This window comes from Pituophis catenifer, unplaced genomic scaffold (assembly GCF_029215685.1).
Source record: "Pituophis catenifer annectens isolate HBS135680 unplaced genomic scaffold, rPitCat1.0.hap2 SCAF_3, whole genome shotgun sequence".
NCBI lineage: Eukaryota > Metazoa > Chordata > Lepidosauria > Squamata > Colubridae > Pituophis > Pituophis catenifer.
Genome location: NW_027256883.1, coordinates 75,515,650 through 75,535,280, shown reverse-complemented (window position 1 = coordinate 75,535,280; position 19,631 = coordinate 75,515,650). Strand labels below are relative to the sequence as shown.

The 19,631-nt window shown below is 39.1% G+C and overlaps 1 protein-coding gene across 1 annotated transcript in view; it reads left to right on the top strand.

Annotated features, from left to right (window-relative positions):
- Positions 1-19,631, top strand: part of PHLPP1 (PH domain and leucine rich repeat protein phosphatase 1) — a 225,752-nt gene that overhangs the window by 134,600 nt on the left and 71,521 nt on the right. The window contains exon 4 of the mRNA XM_070940757.1: positions 12,441-12,607. Within this exon, the coding sequence (XP_070796858.1) occupies positions 12,441-12,607 (167 nt within the window). The remainder of the gene's footprint in view (positions 1-12,440; positions 12,608-19,631) is intronic.

The following is a 19,631-nucleotide window of genomic DNA, read 5'->3' as shown; positions in this document are numbered from 1 at the left end:
GATGACAACCAGCACCTTGAATTGCACCCGGAAGCAAATCGGCAGCCAATGCAGCTCCCACAGGAGAGGTAACATATCTGCACAAAACTCTGTGGGCCACTGCATTTTGCAGCAACTGGAGCTTCAGGATGCTCTTCAAGGGCAGCCCCATGTAGAGCGTGTTGCAATAGTCAAGATGGGAAGTGACTTGCCTGATTGTCAGAGGCTTCTAAAAGCATTTTTTTCTGCAACCTCTTAAGGTTGTAGAAAAAATGCTTTTAAAAGTTAAAAAAAAAAAGTTGCCCACGCCCAGTCATATTAACCCCCACAAGCCACACCCACAAAATAAGCCACACCCACAAAATAAGCCACGCCCACAGAACTGGTAGTAAAAAAATTTAGAACCCACCCCTCAGTTAAGTATATTGTGTTCTTGTTGCTTGTAAGCCACCTAGAGTCACTGTGAGGGAGTAGGCGGCCATATAAATTTCCTAAATAAATAAATAGACTATTGGAAAGAATGGAGTTGTATGAAATCTAATCCTTTGTTCTTGGGGAGCGTTATGAGAAAGAATATGAAAACATTCACTGTGGCTTTGGTTAGCTAATTCTTATTCACGCCTCAAAGCCCGACAGACTATACTTAATATTGATTATTTTTTAAATCAAGCCATGTATAACCTCATGTGATGGATTGTGAAGCTTACTTGCTGAAGCTGCCATAGTTAATGTGATTAGTTAGTGTTCAATAGAGTATAGAATTTGGACATCATAGTAAATAGGTTAATTAAATTTAGAAAGGAAATGTCTCAGACTAATTAGAAGAAGGGAGTAATTATGTAATACTTTCCTTATTCTTTTCTGAAAATATTAGTATACATGGAATAAAGCTCATACCATTGTACCCGAGCTCCACAAAGGCATATTAAGATACAGTACTCGGCAACTTGATTGTCCTCTGTTACAATACAAGACAGCATAAATTATGCAGAATTCTAAGTATTGCCACTTGAACAATTATTCACTTACTTGAAAAGGCTGAGATTAGATGGCTGTTCCCCATACATGTACCGCATATTTACATGCATAGCCTGTTGCAGGCTGCCCATTGAGAATACAAGGGGAAGAAGTACAGAATAGCAGGCATTGTAGAATACTTTTATGTCAAGCTTTCAATACTGGGACTCTTCTTTGAGAGCTATTATTTTTTAAAAAAACTCCTTTTCATATGCTACCATATGCCTCAAGAGTTTCTTTTTTGTGCATGGTTTTAAGGGCAAAGTTGTATACCCAATTAGAGGATTGTCTGGCCCTTATGATCCGTCCTATGCCCTGGATTACCTGCAGACAAAATATCTTTTTTAAAATAAATGTTCCATAATGGACCAGCTCAGAATTATCATGTGAGATTTCTGACCAGAGCTAGACCCAATTTCTCTGCTAATATTTGTGTTTTGTTTTTTTATCCCTACTGTTATCCATACTTGCTCTCTAGAAATGTCCAAATGAGGATGTGGTTAAAGCTTTGTTTTTTGGGGGATACTATAGTGCAGTGGTGGTGAACCTTTTACTCACCGAGTGCCAAACAGCTAATGAAGCAGCTCGTGCGCTGCGTATGCAACTGCACCATCTGTGCATGTGCACGGCTTTTGCGTGCACCCCCTGTGCGCAGCGCATGCAACCACACCATATGTGCATGGCTTTTACACAGCTCTCCATGCGCTGCGCACACAGTTGCAGTCTGCACATGTGCACAGGTTTCGCATGGTTCCCCCTGTGTGCTGTGCATGTAATCGTTGTCTACACATGCGTGCACTGCACACAAGTTCTCTTGCGTGCATACGCAAACACACATGTATGCGCAGGAGAGCTCCGAAGACCATCTGTGTCCCCTGAATTGTGCGCATGCACACCAGAGGCCCGAACACCAGCTTGGGCACACGCGCATGCGCAGCTGCAGGTGAGTTGGTTGACAGCTCGCGTGCCCAGAAAGATGGCTCTGTGTGCCACCTCGGGGACGCGTGCTATAGGTTCGCCATCATGGCTATAGTGGTTTTAAAAAGTGTAAATATTGGAAAACTGCACTCAAGAGTTCATACTAGCAAATGAGCGAGTCTGAATTAATCTCATCTTTCAGCTGTATTTTAGATGTTGCATTGTATTATTTCTTTTCCTAATTTCTTTTTATTGAAAAATAATGCTGATAATATAATTTGCCTTGCTTTCCATGCAGTTGCTTATTTGTTCTCTGAAGAAAAAAGTGTGAAATGATGAGAGAGGTGTGTTCTGCCATCAGCTTTGCAGGTCTTGGTTACTACTATACTGCAGCTGTTACTTTTCCCTTCCAATTCTGGCACAGATGTTGTAGACTTTAAAATTGGGAAGCCCTCCATGAAATAATTAACATTTAGAATACTATCTGGCTACCTGTCTCTGATCTATCTATACCAGATCGATCTATCTATATTGGATTTATGTATATATCAGTTCTACGAATGGAGAGCAGATTAAACAAATGAGTGTGTGTGTTTTAAAAGATTCATAAGGCAACTGTGGCTAGGAGAGCCTTTGCAGTGCTCCAACCCCAAATTAGAGAAGGGTGGCACACACTGAACTTTAGACAAAATTATCAAGATCTCCCTGAGCAGACAGAGGAATTCAGAGTCTCAGCCTCCTGGTGAGAGACTGAAGCTGCCAAGCCTGACTACTAAGAGCCATAGATAAGATACAACCTTTTATCAAAAGACAGTCCAGGTGCCTTCCACACTCATGGTCAAGAAACAAGCAACAAGAAGTCCATTGCCTTTTTAGGATAGGTGAAAGAGACCTAAAATTTAACAACAAGGGGCTGTTATATATAGCAGGTTGAATTTCTTGTTCCGGAAGCACAGCTTGTCTGCTGTGTTACTAGCACTTCTAGTGTCAGCAGTTAAGCACATTTCTCTTAGGTCTTCTTGGGGAGCTGGAAGTGGTCTTGAACAAACTCTGCTACCATTTCTTGGTTGAAGCTGTGATACCTAGTGTCTTTTCAAGGGCTCCACCTTGACCACAAAGTTTCCTCAGTCAAGGGATACCAAGTTCTACAATAAACTTGAAAGATTCTGAATAAGTCTCTCTTTCGGTGAATTATGGTTCAGTCCCCTAGTAGCTACCTTTGCTGGCCTTGATGCTGCTGGTACTACTACTGTTACTACTACATAAAATAATGTACCCCTTCCCCCAAGACATTTGCAGGGATCCTATATAGTCCTCCGTGTCCTGCTTTATAAAACACTGATAGATTAATTCTTATCTCAACTGAATCGTCCTTCTACAGGAAGGTAGTAGATTAAAAAAAAGGTCCACAGCAAGGATATGGCTCTCCAGAGATAGGACCCCACCCCCCACCTCAAAATGGTAGCTCCGATTTGTCTTCATCATCTCAGAATGGTACAAATGAAAAGGCGCATTGGTTAGAATATTCATCTGGTTTAAAAGACTGCTTTTGTTTTCTGGCATTTTTAAAAAAACTTTGTTGTTTTCGAATTGCACTTCTTTGCTGTTTTAATTGGGGCAGTAATCATGCAATACACACAAAGCGTTCAAAGAGATTTTTGTGTGTGTGTGATACAGGATTTCTTTATGCATTAGAGGCAATGCCATTATAAAATTTGAAGTACCGGTTTTGCTTTCATGCTTCACTTGAACCTAAGTTACACGTTGTTTTCCTGTCAGCGATCTTTTTTTGCCACCTTAAACATCACTTGAAAGGTGTCACAGTATAGGTCGCAATTAAGCTGAGCTGAGATCCTGGATGTCTATCAGATTTATGTCTCTCTAAACTGAGAATCCTATCGCCAAGTTCAAATTTAGTTTAGCTGTCTGAGGATAGACTATGTATGTGTCTGCTCATGTGGGATTTTACTTTTGATTCTTAAACTGGTGACATTTAAACTAAGAAACAGTGGATTAGTGATGGAGTGAATTCCTACAAACCCTAGGAACAGAGCCCCTGGAGAGAAATGATGGGATTTGCAATTCAACAATATTTGGAAGGCTTCAAATTCCATACCTAGTTAAGGGCAAACTAAAATATTCTGCTCTGAAAAGTGGTTCATAACACAGCTGCTTCAGACATCAAAGGAAAACTGATTTTTAAAGAATTAGGGCAGCTTTCTATAAATGTACGAGATAATGGGGAAAGAAACTGAGCCATCCTGAATCCCACAGACACCCATGTTTTTATTTATTTTATTTTATTTTTTATTGTTCTCTAAAATACAGGAAGGCATACAAGGCTATTGAGACCATGAAGCTGAGACCATGAAGAAGTTGTAGAAACGTCAACTTCTATCGCTGGCCTCTAATTTCTAACGTTATCTAGATTATGCCTTTCGATTAGAGACTTGAAGGCCATTATTGCTGGTGTTTTGTGACCCTGCTTCAAAATAAGCAAACCAAAAACAGTTTTAACTGGCTGTGAGTTATTAAGTATTAAGTAAAGGAATGAGTTCTTGTTTGCTCTCTCTGGGTGTTGGCTTGAGAAGCAATTAGTGTTTCAGCTCCTCTTTTTTCCCCCCTGTCCCGTTTAGATGCTGTGATTAATTGCATTCTCATTTGAGGTTTCAGAAAGCCACGGCGATAAAAATGTCAAGTTAACGGTGTGGCTTTGTTTGTTATGGAACTGAATAACTGGAAATTTGTAATCTTTTGAGGGACACTGATGGATAGAATGGTGATTCCTTTTCACTCACATACTCACTTGGTTAGGGTTAATCACATACCGTATTTTCAGAGTGTAAGACCCACCTTAGTTTTTGGGGAGGAAAATAAGAAAAAAGCTGATTGGCAGGTGGATCGGCCTCCCGGAATACCCCCAATCAGCTGTTCCCAGAGGTGAATTTTAGCAACAAGTTCCTTGGTTATGAGATCTGTGTCTTGCTTTTTTTTTTTTTTTTTTTTGCTTTTTTTTGAAAGCAAAACTTCTGAAACTCAGTTTTAGAAAAAACTTTCTTTTCTGCCTCTGAAAGCCTCCGAAACAGAGCTTCAGAAAAAGCCTCTGAAGCTCTGTTTGGGGGCTTCTTTTCCAAAGCTCTGTTTGGAGGCTTTTTTTCTGAAGCTTCGTTGTTTGAGAAGCTGGGCGGGCTACATTCAGATTATAAAACGCACCCAGATTTTCACCCTCTTTTTGGAAGGGAAAAAGGTGCATCTTATACTCTGAAAAATACGGTAAGTAAACATTGAACTTACTCAAAATAGGATTTTGAAAAAAATAATAATTGTGTATAATATACAGGTAGTCCTCAACTTACAACAGTTCATTTAGTGACTGTTTAAAGTTACAATGGCGCTGAAAAAAGTGACTTATGACCATTTTTCACATTTACGACCTTTGTAGCAGCCTCACGATCATGTGATCAAAATTCAGATGCTTGGCAATTGGTTCATACTTATGACTGTTTCTGTGCCCCAAGATCATGTGATCCCCTTTTGCAACCTTCTGACCAGCAAAGTCAATGGGGAAGCCAAATTCACTTAATAATCGTGTTACTAACTTATGAATTACAGGGATTCACTTAACAAATGGGACAAGAAAGGTTGTAAAATAGGGCAAAACTCACTTAACAACATAAATTTTGGGCTCACTTGTGGTTGTAAGTCGAGGACTACCTGTATACCAGAATGCAGTGCTCCATTAGACTTATATTTGTCCAAGGTTTCTAGATTCATCAGCTTCAGTTAGAAAACAATTTCCTCCAATGTTGTGAATTTCCATTCCTTTGTAAGCCAATACAGGTAGTCCTCGACTTTCATTTCTGCTGCTAAGTGACACATTTGTTAAGTGAGTTTTGCCCCCATTGTACAACCTTTCTTGCCAGAGCTGTTAAGTGAATCACTGCAGTTGTTAAGCTTATAACATGGTTGTTAAGGGAAAGTGGCTTCCCCATTGATAGCAGAATGTCACAAAAGGGGATCATATGACCCCAAGACATTGCAACCGTCATAAATATGAGTCAGTTGCCAAGGGTCTGAAATTTTGATCACATGACCATGAGGATGCTGCAACGGTCATAAGTGTGAAAAATGATCATAAGTCACTGTTTTCAGTGCCATTGTAACTTTGAACGGGTCATTAAATGAACTGTTGTAAATTGAGGACTACCTGTATTGCAGATGTGGTTTGTACAACACTGGCAGGCCTAAGATAGAGCTTTCAAGTGCTTCTCATGTTTTATAGTAAGGAAGAAGTGGCCTTCAGCTACTCTAAAACTGTTAGTACCAGGGGTGGGTTCTAAATTTTTTTACTATCGGTTCTGTGGGTGTGACTTATTTTGTGGGCGTGGTTTGATGGTCATGTGATAATTCTTTAGGATTTAGCAGAGGTACTGGTCTACCCATTTGTTCTTGGAGGCACCGGTCTACTCATTTGTTTTTGGAGGCACCAGTCTACCCATTTGTTCTTGGAGGCACCGGTCTACCCATTTGTTCTTGGAGGCACCGGTCTACTCATTTGTTCTTGGAGGCACCGGTCTACTACCACACTGCCTTTTAACACTGATCAGCTGTAGGACGGTCCTTTGAAGCCCCGCGACAAGAGTTTAAACAGTTTTTTTCCTACTAGCCGATCAGCTGGGACTCGGGAGGCAGCAAATAGATTGGGGGCGGCCCCAAATAAAAGGTAAAAATAATGCGGTGGCTGGCAGCTCCCGAACAAAGAGAACTGGTTTGGTGATGTCATATCGTCACCGTTACCGGCTCGGCGGAACCGGGAGGAACCCACCACTGGTTAGTACTGATCATCAAGCAACAAGCAAAATGTAACCTACAGTCGTTGGAAGTTTATCAGCAGCAATACTTACCAAATAAAAAGATTTCAAATATCTGGGTATTACCTTCCAATATTTTTGTCAGAGAAGAAACAGATGAAAGATGTTTCTGCTTGGACCCATAAAACTGCCAATGCAATTTTATGATCCATCAGCAGTGGCAACAATAATTGCCTCCTGGTGTCCCTAAATTTATTTCAAGTCAAGATAACGAGCCTACAGTTTCAAGATTTACAGCCCTATTATAAAGTTCTGAGAACCTTCACAGTAACAGCCCAAGTTCATTAAGAGCTTCCTTTAGGTTCTGCAATGTGTCATCAAATTCTTCTAGACTTCAAATCATGGCTAGAGTCTGTCAAACCTCCCTTAACATTTTCTCACTTTAAAGTCTGGTTAAAACTGACCCTTAATGGAGCAATTTTTGGCATCCTTAATTTCCTGGAAGGTAAGAATGCCTGCAGATCTTAGACATTGAGGCCTCTGAACCAAATTCACAGGGCCTCAGTGAGCTGTAATTGGGAGCAGGAACTTTGTCACTATGCAGTGCGATTGTAAAGTAAAAGTCACATGACTGTGTCAACTTACAACAGCAATTCAGTTAAGTGCGATGCGATATCATGTGACTGCTGATGGCTTCCCTATTGACTTGACTTCTCAGAAGCCAGCAATAAAGGTCACAAATAATGATCACATGACTGTGGTTCACTGTGACCATTGTAATTGTGCAGTGGTTGCTAAACATCCGAATCATAATCATGTGATTGCAAGCACGCTGTGACGGCCGCAGTTTTGAGGACCAATTATAAATCTCCTCAATCAGCACCATTGTGACTTCAAGCAGTTGCTGAATGAGTGTTGCTAAGTAAGGACAACCTGTATTTCCATTGGGTTTTGAGAGGGGCTTTGTGGTTTAGCTTTGATTTGCTAATCTAATTTGCTAATCTAGCTCTATCACCCGGGTCAATGCTAAGGATTAAGCTTTTAAAACTGCATTCTTTAAACAAATCTTGCACTGAAGTTATATTTTTCAATTTAGTAACATTAATTACAATGCATTGATTATTGCTATTAAGAATGGAATGGGATAGGATAGGATAGGATAGGATAGGATAGGATAGGATAGGATAGGATAGGATAGGATAGGATAGGATAGGATAGGATTGAATTGAATTCTTTACTGGCCAAGTGTGATTGGCCACACAAGGAATTTGTCTTGGTGCATAAACTCTCGGTGTACATAAAAGAAAAGATACATTCGTCAAGAATCATAAGGTACAACACTTAATGATAGTTATAGGGCAGTGATGGCTAACCTTTTTGCCATTGTGTGCCAAAAGCAGGGGGAGTATGGGGGGGCACCCGCATGCATGCCCACACCCATAATTTTACACACCCCACCCCCTGCGCATGCGTGCAAGACCCCCCCCCCCCCGTGCTCCCTCCGCTTTTGGCATATGATGGCACAGTGGGCCCATTTTTTGCTCTCCCCAGCTCCAGAGCCTTTCTAGGAGCCTGGGGAGGGCAAAAATGGCCTTCCTCACCCACATGGAGGCCCTCCGGAGGCCGAAAACAGCCTGTTTCCCTACTTCTGGTAGGCCCAGAAGGACTGAAAATCAGGTGGCAGGAGCTGAGCTTGCGTGCCCACCAATATGGCACCGAGTGCCACCTGTGGCACACGTGCCATAGGTTTGCCATCACGGTCATAGGGAAACAGTCAGTATAAATCTTAAAGATACCAGCAACAAGGTTACAGTCATACAGTCATAAATGGGAGGAGATGGGTGATAGGAACGATGAGAAGATTAATTTAGTAATGCATGCGCATTACTAAATAGTAATAATTTAGTAGTAGTGGTAATACTAGTAAAATTTGAGCTAGAAAATACATTGTACAGTACAGAACTTGTGCGGTAAGCAACAAATGAAGCTAAATACACACAGAGTTAAATCCAATTCAAAAGGTATTGTGAGTCATCACATCTTGTCCTGAGGTTAGACATTCTTCCTTAATTTTATAGTATTAAAGATCGTTCTTAGATTGTTGCTAAAGACATATATCCTTGATTGTTGCCTTTGGAGAAAAAAAAAGGACTGCAGCCTGATGTTTATATCTAATATAAACTACATTATCAGGTTCAAGAAAGATTTTATTTAATTTTAAGCATATTTCTCCTGAGTGTGTGCATGTGCTCACATACAACTATATACATATAGCCCATTGTTTGACGGAATGATAAATACTGAGGGTAAAGGATAATAATAAGGGGATTGATGTACGGACGTACGGACAGACAGATGGATGGACAGACAAAAAATTATGAATATTGTATCATCACCTTTGGTCCTCAAAGCCATACTGGGTTACCTTTCCAGTTTTTTCTCCTTTGTTGGTTCTAGTGTGAACACAACTTAGCCAATATTATAATGCTGCAGCTAGAACATACTTGCCGTTGATTAATTATATGCCACTAAATCATTTTTAACTCCTAGCAACCATTTTGAGCAGTTTTGAGCATTTACAAAATTCCCCCCAGCCATTTGGATAGCTTTCAATGATTATTGTGTGTGTCCTCTGTAATAAATTGTTATTTATATTCAGCTTTTAGTTAAGTGATAGAGGATTGAACCAAGTAACAAAGTTGGAGACTATAATAAATCAGATTAATTACGTTCCCTTGGTGCACCCATGAAAGCGTCTGTTACACTTATTACTAGTATTTGCTGTAGAGAAACATCCAATCCCCAGGCAATGGTGCTGAATCTTCTCTTTTTTTAAGTTTACCTTTTATTACCCTCTCATTAACTGAGTTGGAAATAAACTAATGAAACTCCTAGTATGATAGTTAATCATCTTCTTCATGTGCTTCAGGAAATCATACCTAAGCTGTCTTTTGTAGGGTTTGTTTGTTTTGTTCTTTCACTGCTCTCTAACCCACTTTGTCTTTGGAGTCACTTTGGATAGCAAGATGGGCAGCATATAAATAATAATAATAATAATAATAATAATAATAATAATAATAATAATAATAATAATAATAATAATAATGTAAATCAGTCACTCAATCAAATCAAATCAAATCAAATCTTACCCCATCCCTTTAGATTGTATTAGTAGTTAGAGAAGAGAACTCAGAGAAATAGTACAGGTAGTTCTCAACTTAAAACCATTTATTTAGTGACCATTCGAAGTTACAACACATTGAAAAAAAGTGATTTACAATAGTTTTTCACACTTACGTTGCAGCATCCCCATGATCATGCGATCAAAATTCAGATGCTTGTCAACTGGCATGTATTTATGATGGTTGCGATACTCCGGGGTCATGTGATCATCGTTTGTGACTTTCTGACAAGCAACCTGAATACTGAAGCCAGATTCATTTAACAACCATGTTTTCTAACTGAACACCTGCATTGGTTCACTTAACAACTCTGTCAAGAAAAGGTCATAAAGTGTGGCAAAACTCACTTAACAAATGTCTTGCTTAGCAATGGAAATTTTGGGCTCAATTGCGGTTGTAAGTCGAGGACTACCTGTATTGGAAACAATGCCAGGCCTATACTTTTCTCATTACTTAGAGAAATCCAATGGTAGTTGAAGAACTCTTTAAACTCAATGGATGGGATTCTGCTTGTGAGCCTCTAGCTACAGAGGATGCATCTATATTTTCTCTGCTTATTTTTCTTTGATCAAAGAAAAAAAAAAAACTACGCAGAACAGAGATAGCATATGGAACTTTAACAAAGGACAATTTGTATTTCTTTGCAGTTTCATCCATAAAGCTGCTCTCTTTTGGATGAGAAAAAAACTTGTGGTTTCACTTGCTTATATACAATGATCTAAATACATAATGCTTTACAAAAACCCCAAGCTCTTTACTCATGGGTTTTTCTAATAAAAAATACACACAAACAAGAGAGAGGGAAGAAGGACGCAGAGATAAACCAAGCCGGTATATAGTAGTGGCCAAAATTGTGGAAACCTTTTGGGAAAAGTGTATTTTTGAGGTTTGATGGCTAATAAGACAACTTTTTTTTGGAGTTTCAAGATAATCATATTCCACTGCTGGAATGGCCTGGGAATAGCCCAGACCTTAACCCAATTGAAAATCTATGGAGCTGACTAAAGAAACTTGTTAGTCGGAAGCGACCCAGCAATAAAACCCAGTTAATAGAAGCAATCATTCAATCTTGGTTTCACATTATAATAGCTGCAGAACTAAAAGACTTGGTTCACTCCATGGGAAGACATTGTAAGGCCGTAATTCATGCTAAAGGTTACCCAACTAAGTATTAACTGACATGGTGATGATTTTTGCATATCTTGTTTTTTCTATGGTGATAATTTTTGTATATCTCGTTTTTTCCCTGTGTTTCACTTTTCTTCTTTATACTGTAAATGCTATTCTAATAGCAAATCCTTCATAAAAGTTATTGCATTATATTCTTGATTAAATTATCTTTCCATTGATATATAATTTTATGGTACTACTCCCCCCGCAAAAAAAGTAGTGTTATTAGCTAGTTTTAGAAAATACACTTTTCCCAAAAGGTTTCCACAATTTTGGCCACTACTGTATATGACTGTTTCATTCATGTGTGTTTTGTTTAGCTATAGTATAGGAACTAGGGTAATACCCTAAAGCAGGGGTGTCAAACTTAATTTCATTGAGGACCACATCAGGGTTGTGTTTGACCTCAAAGGGGTCAGGGTGGGCGTGGCCAGGGTGGGCATGACCAGCTCAACATCAGTCCTGTTGGGGGCACCTGTGGTGGCCCGAGTGCTCTGCCAGCGAAAACAGACTCCCAGGCTCAGTTTTCGGCTGCCATGGCCTCCTGCAACCCTCTGCCAGTGAAAAAGGAGTTTGGGAGGGCCGCTTTCACTGGCAGAGGGTTGCAGGAGACCGTGGCAGCTGAAAACTGAGCCTGGGAGCCTGTTTTTGCTGGCAGAAGCACCACAGGCAGGTTCTTTGCTGTTTCCAGGACAGCCCGCGGGCCAGATCTAAATACCCCATGGGTCAGATCCGTCCCCCGGGCCTTGAGTTTGACACCCCTGCTCTAAAGTGTTCCTGAACAAAATGAGTTTGAAAGAGGAACTTAAAGGAAATAAAGGAGGCTTGTTGCATTCAGAAGTACATTTCCAAGCATAAACAACAAGAGAAAATAGGTGAAGTTCTAGGGAGTAGGATACTTTTGAGTGGATGAAGTATATTGAGCAGAATAGAGACAACTACAGAAAAATAAATGTTTCTACAGAGACATCCGCAGGCTACAAAGAATTGCCCTCTTTTACATGTGTGATGTTACAACACATATGCAAAAGGGATGGAGCTTACAGTGCAACAATATGACACTATTTCCATCATTTTAATCTCCTTTGGCTTCCCACATGCAGACACCTCTAGCTGATAAACATGTGGAGGCCATTCAGAAGGACACAGGTATAGAGAAACTTAAAAGTAACTGTGAAATAAATATGAGACTTTATTGAAAGATTAATATTTAAGGAGACACTCTCCTCCCTCATTGTTTTCTGAAAATAGCCTTGGACATACTTAGTTTTATAGCTGAACTAATTTGATAAGCAGGAAAGTATCCTTACTTAGCCAATAAGCACTTTTAACTTTTTTTAAAAAAAAAAATGTTTGTTTTTAGATTGCATCCCAGCGAATAAGCTCAGTGGATCTCTCATGCTGCAGCCTGGAGGATATGCCTGCCAATCTTTTTTATAGCCAGGACCTCACTCATCTCAATTTGAAGCAAAATTTCCTCAGGCTGAACCCTAGCTCATCAATGGTCAGAGGACTTGACGACCTACAAAGGTAAAACAGCTTGTTAATCTATTTCGTTTTCCCTTGGGGAGGGGGGGGGAAATTGCAGTTGCTTTAAATTCTCTTAAACCATGCCTTAAAAGTTTTTAGCTGTATTAAGTCCCTGTGTTTCACCTGAACCCTCAAGTGTGTGTGCCCAGAGTGATTTCCAAGAGCCCAACCCATTTTACATAACTTGATGGTATCGTGGGAACTGACTGTTGCAACAATATTTTACAGTGGGTGAATTTGTGGGTAGGACACATTGTTAAAAATGGGTAGAGGCTAAAGAGAAAACCACAATGATCCATTGACCATGTTTAACCGAATTATACTTGCAAAACAAAATGACAAATGGCCCACAGATTTTGCCACTCTGCTTGTCTGCATATGCTTTTATTTATATGGTGTTGATTACTTGCAAAAGATAGAGAATCAATTCTTTTTCCATGTGAAATATTTACTTTTTTTTGGGGGGGGGGTGTCTCTGTTAAAGACTTTTAGCTATTCAAATGGTTGCTTGCAAGGCTGAATGCTAGTTGGAATCTTACATACTAAAGTAGTATGCCTCTACTTTACACAGTACATAGTGCCTATTCCTTCTTTACTGTATTCAAATAGCTGCCTCTAAAACTATTTGCATTTTTTGTGATGTAATTTGAACAGACTTTACTATCGAAGAGAACGTTAGGTAAAGGTAAAGGTTCCCCTCGCACATATGTGCTGGTCGTTCCTGACTCTAGGGGGCGGTGCTCATCTCCGTTTCAAAGCCGAAGAGCCAGCGCTGTCCGAAGATGTCTCCGTGGTCATGTGGCCAGCATGACTAAATGCCAAAGGCGCACGGAATGCTGTTATCTTCCCACCAAAGGTGGTTCCTATTTTTCTACTTGCATTTTTTACATGCTTTCGAACTGCTAGGTTGGCAGAAGCTGGGACAAGTAACAGGAGCTCACCCCGTTATGCGGCACTAGGGATTCGAACCGCTGAACTGCCGACCTTTCAATTGACAAGCTCAGCGTCTTAGCCACTGAGCCACCATGTCCCTTTTGAAGAGAACGTTAGTTGGATTTAATTATCTTTCTGTTCACTTCAAGTGGATTTGCCAGAAAAGTACACTTCAGACTAGAAGGAAGGATTAAAGCTTCTTCCTGTCCCAGGGAGGAAAAAACTTCCTTTTAGTTCCATGTACTGATTTTGGTTGACTGCACTTCAACTTTGTTACTGAATAATTCATTATAGCCACAGGACTCTCTAGTGGCCAGAACACACATAAAATGTAGGAATAAGATATATTAGTTAACAAACATAATAAAGCAGTTAGTGGTTTGTGCCTTGACATTTAAATTGTCTCTGAGTTTGTTTCCAACTTGAGTAGGGTGAGATTGTTACAACCAGGTTTCAGTGACCAGGATGGTTCTTTATAAATATGCCAGCTACCATTCTTAATTGGACACAACAGGAAACGGAATACAGGTGGCCCTTAACTTACAAGCGGTTGGTTAATGACCCTTTAAAGTTATGGCAGACTCAAAAAAGTTACAACCTGTTCTCAGAATTATGTCTGACACATCACCTGTGCGGTCACTTGATTGCATTTTGACTTGGCAACCAGCTCCATTTACACCTGATTGCCGCTTCCCATGGTCACATGATTGCATTTTGCAACCTTTGCCATTTTCCAGCAAAAAACAAACCAGCGAATAAGCTGGATTCAGAGGATGACCATGTGATTCGCTTAACCGTTGTACAAAAACCCTTCACCCCACATGGTAAAATTGAGTCAGGTCACGTGATGACTCAATTTATGATTGTAACGTTTTATGACTGAAATTCCAGTCTCAATTGTGGCCGTAAGCCGAGGTCCACCTGTATACCATGGAAGTACTATATTCTTAGGGAAGGTCAATGTAGTAATTCAAATACCATACAGTGTAATCTAAAACTGTAAATATAGACACAAAGCCATCTGGTTGCTTCTTATAGCTAAATGTACAGAAAGACATTCTGTAATCCATCTACTAATATATCCTTGACTATCTTGTCCTGTAGGAAACAAATAGACAGCCTTTCTTCTCTTTAGAATTCTTTTGAGGTATATCCTGGGAGCCCTGCACGTGTCTAAGTTATGCCAAACATCTGTTAATGGAGGCCGACATTAATTCAGGAACACTAAGCATGGTATATGGAGGACAACTCCGCAGAACATCTGCAGTGGTATCAATTCTGCATCTGTGATATTGAGTTTAAATTCTGGTCTTTCTGGAGATCTGAGTCAAGACATTGTTTTATATCTCAGTCAGCTCTCTTTAGTCCTAATAGAAAGTAAGGATAAAAAAGAGATTCCTGATCCCTCTGTAAATAAGAATGAAAGCAAATGTAAATCATGTGCTTCTTTACTAAGTGAACACTTTAGTAAAATTTATGTGAAAGTCATAAAATTTTGCATTGTTGCATTTTTTTGGTGGCTTTGATACATATACATAATTACAAAATTGCCAAATTACCTTCGTGTAGCTTGTTTTAATTTTTATGTTGATGTTTGGCCTGCGACATTACAGCAAGCAAATATAAATAAACACTCCAGTATTGCTATAAAGGAATCTTGCTTGGAAAACCTTTTATCCCAAAAATATCTCTTTTATTAATAATGTCATCTTGCACAGGACAACTGTATCCTGGTCTAGATGCAGGATAAAGAATCCTTGCCGTCAAAGGATTTAAATGGGAAATATAATTCATTATAAGATCATATGCTTTACTGCATTGCCCATTTTGTGATGGCAATATATATATTGCTCCTATTTGGAAGGGGTGATCAATTCTATCTCACCTGCCTTACTGCATTGCCCATTTTGTGGTGGCTTAATAACGCTTTTATTGGCCAATTCTGCCAGCAGGTCAGCTGAGGAAAATAACATCCTTTCTGTTAGCTTCTTGTACAGAATCTCCATCAGAGTTTCTAAGTTCTTCTCAATTGCTATTGCTGTAAAGGTGCTTAACACCGGCATTGTTAACGACATATATGCTGTCTGAACATGGAATAGTTTGTTTAGCCTATTATATAGCCTAGATAATTATTATTTGGTTGTTCCTCCTCTCTTTTATTTTTTTTCCCCAAGCGTACTACATATTGGGCAATTGGTCTCTAAATAAAACAATTCAATTAGCTTCCTAAGTAGCTTATTTTCTAAGAAGGACTTTGTTGTGTAGTTGGCTCTTGATTTACTTTTCAGTGATCAGCCATAGGCCCTGTTATGCCACCATCATGTTTTCAACCACTCTGCAAATTACAAACGATTTTCAGATATGCCTGTCCTGATTTCCTGTGCCACTACTTCATGAAACCACTTCAGCACTTCGTTCTATTTTGGTTGGGTCTGTGGGTGCCTCTTCTCCTTCTATTGGATATTGAGATTAAGGTTGCTACCAACTTGGATGTAGTAATCATTTCAAATATATTTAGGTGGAAGATTGCATTTTATCTCCCAGAATGATTGATGGCCTGAGCTTCGCTGGGCTCCTTCCAGTACTTCTTTATTATATGTGTGCAAAAGTCTAGAAAACTACTTGGAGCTTCACCTTTGAGCCTGGAGTGGAGATACTTTCTCAGAACTTTCAATTCCTTACTGGAAGAAGTTGAATATAAGTTTAAGGAGTTAAGAGAATATTCTATTCTCTCTTTTTGGAATAAACAATAGAAGGGTGATTGGAATGTTGATTTTGGAAAGTTACAAACAGATTAAAGGTCCAGCTGGATTTGAAATAAAATTTTGAAACTCATTATGAGAATGCTTCCTGTGAAAAATGTTATTGTTTTGAATATTTGATAAGAATATATAAAATGGGATTTTGAAATTTGGACATTCGAAGGAATTATGTATTATTATTATTTATTTAGTGTATGTGAGAACACAACATAAGAGAACTAAACATATACACACAATCCACATAATTATATACAAAGCTTTTATGTGGGTATGGCAGTGGCTCCATAACTTCAATTCAGCTATCCAGGAAATCACCTTTGGCATTGCTTCATGCAGATCTTCTAGGAACCAAAGAATACAAATTGTGCACAGTCTTGCAAAATATGTTTAGTAGTTTGCATATTAGCACCACAGTTGCAACAAGGAGAATCTTTCCTTCTCCTACAAGGCTGTCACGGCAGTCAGGCTTGGGTAGGAGACAGGTAGCTGGCCAATAGGACCGAGTCTACTGGAAGCTCATAAGCTCCGCCTCCTGCTGATCAGCTCCAGTTTTTCGACTCAGTCTGCCAGGACAGCCGACCACAGTTGCAACAAGGAGAATCTTTCCATCTCCACTGATACAGGACTGAGGCACTTCTTTCAATATCACACCTAATTATGTTCAATTTCATCCAGACAGAATGAGGCAAGTCGAAATCAGGTGGTTTGATAGAGGAATCACTAATGGTCAGGCCACAAGAAGGTACCTTGGACCATTCCTCTGTCCAGGCATTCTCAGAATTAAATTAGGTATATGCTAAGTGAATAGCTGTTTTCCCTGCAGGCCTACATGATTTCAATCTTGTGATGGACTATGCATTGTCCTGGTGAATAAGGAGGGCCTTGTTGTCAGCATCCTTGGCTACAGTCGAACGAGAGCTTGTTGTCTTTTAACATGGGGCAGTATGAAATTATTAAGTATTGGTAACCAGTGCCCAGGAGTGGGATGCAGTGTGACAGAGATGATACATATTGTCTGGCAGAATTGGAGGATCTTTTGGGTGTGGGCACTGTTAATCCACACACTGGCACAATAGTCAGTTGTAGAATAAACCAAAGCCAAGACTTGTTCGTAGGGTGTTAGTATCAGCACCTCTAGATGTTTTAGCCAGTCGGTTCAGTGAAGTGTTGCAACTTTTCAATTTTACAGCTGTTTTTTCCAAGTGTTGTTAGAAGGTTAGTGATCTGTCCAGTGTTACCTCCAGGTACTTCAGAGAGTTATTACATTGTAAAATACAGTTTTCTAACTTCACTGAAGGCTGGTAATTTGTGTAACTATTGCTGACTTGGAATACGGCTACTTCAGTTTTTGTTAGGCTCGGTTGGAGGCACCATTTTTGTATAAGGAATTAAATATTACAATTGAAGGAGAAGAGCATTTAGATTTGACTTACTAATACAGAATGGAGCAAAATAATTTAACATCGGACATATTGAAGGATATTTGCGAACAATGAACCCAGAAGTTAATTTTAAAAAATATGTCATGTATGCCATTATAGACACTGTATTTGGAAGATGATACGGAAGAGGAACAAGCTTTTCTGAATAGGTCTGAAACTGATTTGGAAATGACAGATTATGGGAATGATGTGGAAGGAGATGCTAGATAGACTGGATATACAAATGAAATGTCTTAACCAACCAAAAGAGTGATCTGGAATAATTTTCTCATATGGAATTTACAAGAGACCTATTAAAATTTTTGAAAATTTTTTGAAAAAAAGACTGTCAGGACTGAATTTTACAGATTTATTTATATATAAGAGATGAGCTATGAGAAGAAGAGATATTTGTTATATTTTAAGAGAAGGTGATAAATATTGTCTATATAGATAGTTCTCGACTTTTGACCACAACTGAGCCCAAACTTTTTGTTGCTAAGTGACACATTTGTTAAATGTGAATTTTGTCTCATTTTACGATCTTTCTTACCACAGTTGTTAAGGGAATCACTGCAGCTGTTAAATTAGTAATATGGTTGTTAAGTGAATTTGGCTTTCCCATTGATTTTACTTGCCAGAAAATCGTAAAAGGTGATCACATGACTCCTGTACACTGCAATAGTCATAAATGTGAGTCAGTTGCCAAACATTTGGATTTTGATCACATGATCATGGGGATGTTGCAAGGGTCATAAATATAAAAACTGGTAATTAGTCACCTTTTTCAGTGCCATTGTAATTTTGAATGGTCACTAAATGAACTGTTGTTAGTCGAGAACTACCTATACTTGTTATGAAGGGGAAAGTTATTTTTGTATCTTTTTTTTTCTTTTTTGCACTTTCTATTTTTTTCTTTCTGTTTCTTTCTATTTATTTGTATTGATTCTTTTCTTATTAATTGTAATATTCAAAAATTATTATTTAACAAAGTGGTTAATTGTTCCTTGGACAGAGTCTGGATTAAATGCATTTCCATCTCTTGCATTCTGTGACTATATCGAGCGTTAAAAGATATCGACCACAAAGCTATCCTTTGTGCGTGTGAATGCATGCATGTTCCCCATGCTCATAGTGGTAATGTGTATGCTTTGTAGAAGGAACAGTGACTGCAGCTTTCTAATGAAAAAGCTTCATGCCCAAAATGTTTTAACTGCTACAGCTTTCCTGATTTACGGTGGCCAGTTTGGACTAAAGAAACTGAAAATTGTGCTGCATTAAAACACTTCTTTTGAATTGCTACAACACAGTAGAAAGGTGTGCTGTCAAAGAGGTAGGGAGCTTTTGTACTGTGTGCACATAAAAGGACAACTTATTCTTCTCTGTTTAGGAAACACACTAGTGCACAATAAAGGAGAGCGCAGTTGATTGGCGGCTTGGCTTTAGACCTAAACTCAGTAGAGCAGCTTGGCTGGATATAGCCACAAATTGTTATTCTGTAAATGTCCTGCTTTTAGAGGTTGCGTATGTCTGATCAAGGGAATCTTTTTGCAGCTGAATAATAAAATAATCCTTGTGCTGTTTCATTTTACTTACATAAATACAATGCCTCCTGTATCCAACCACTCTCCTTTCTTATTGTAAGACTGTTCTTGTCATGAGTACAAAGGTTCTGTTGTCTAGAGAGAAAACACTTGCACTTTGGATGGACTCCTGCTTTCATCTCTCATCTGTGGTGATTTGTCTGCTTCAAAAAGAAAGCAATTAGGTTTTTGTTGTTGCAGTATATTATATTCCTTGAGCTTTATCTTTTAGTAACCCTAAACCTGCTGCGATAAGGAAAATAACATGTTAAAGTGAAATATTGCAATCAACTTATCCTGAGGAGTTTAAACTGTCTTTCTTGAA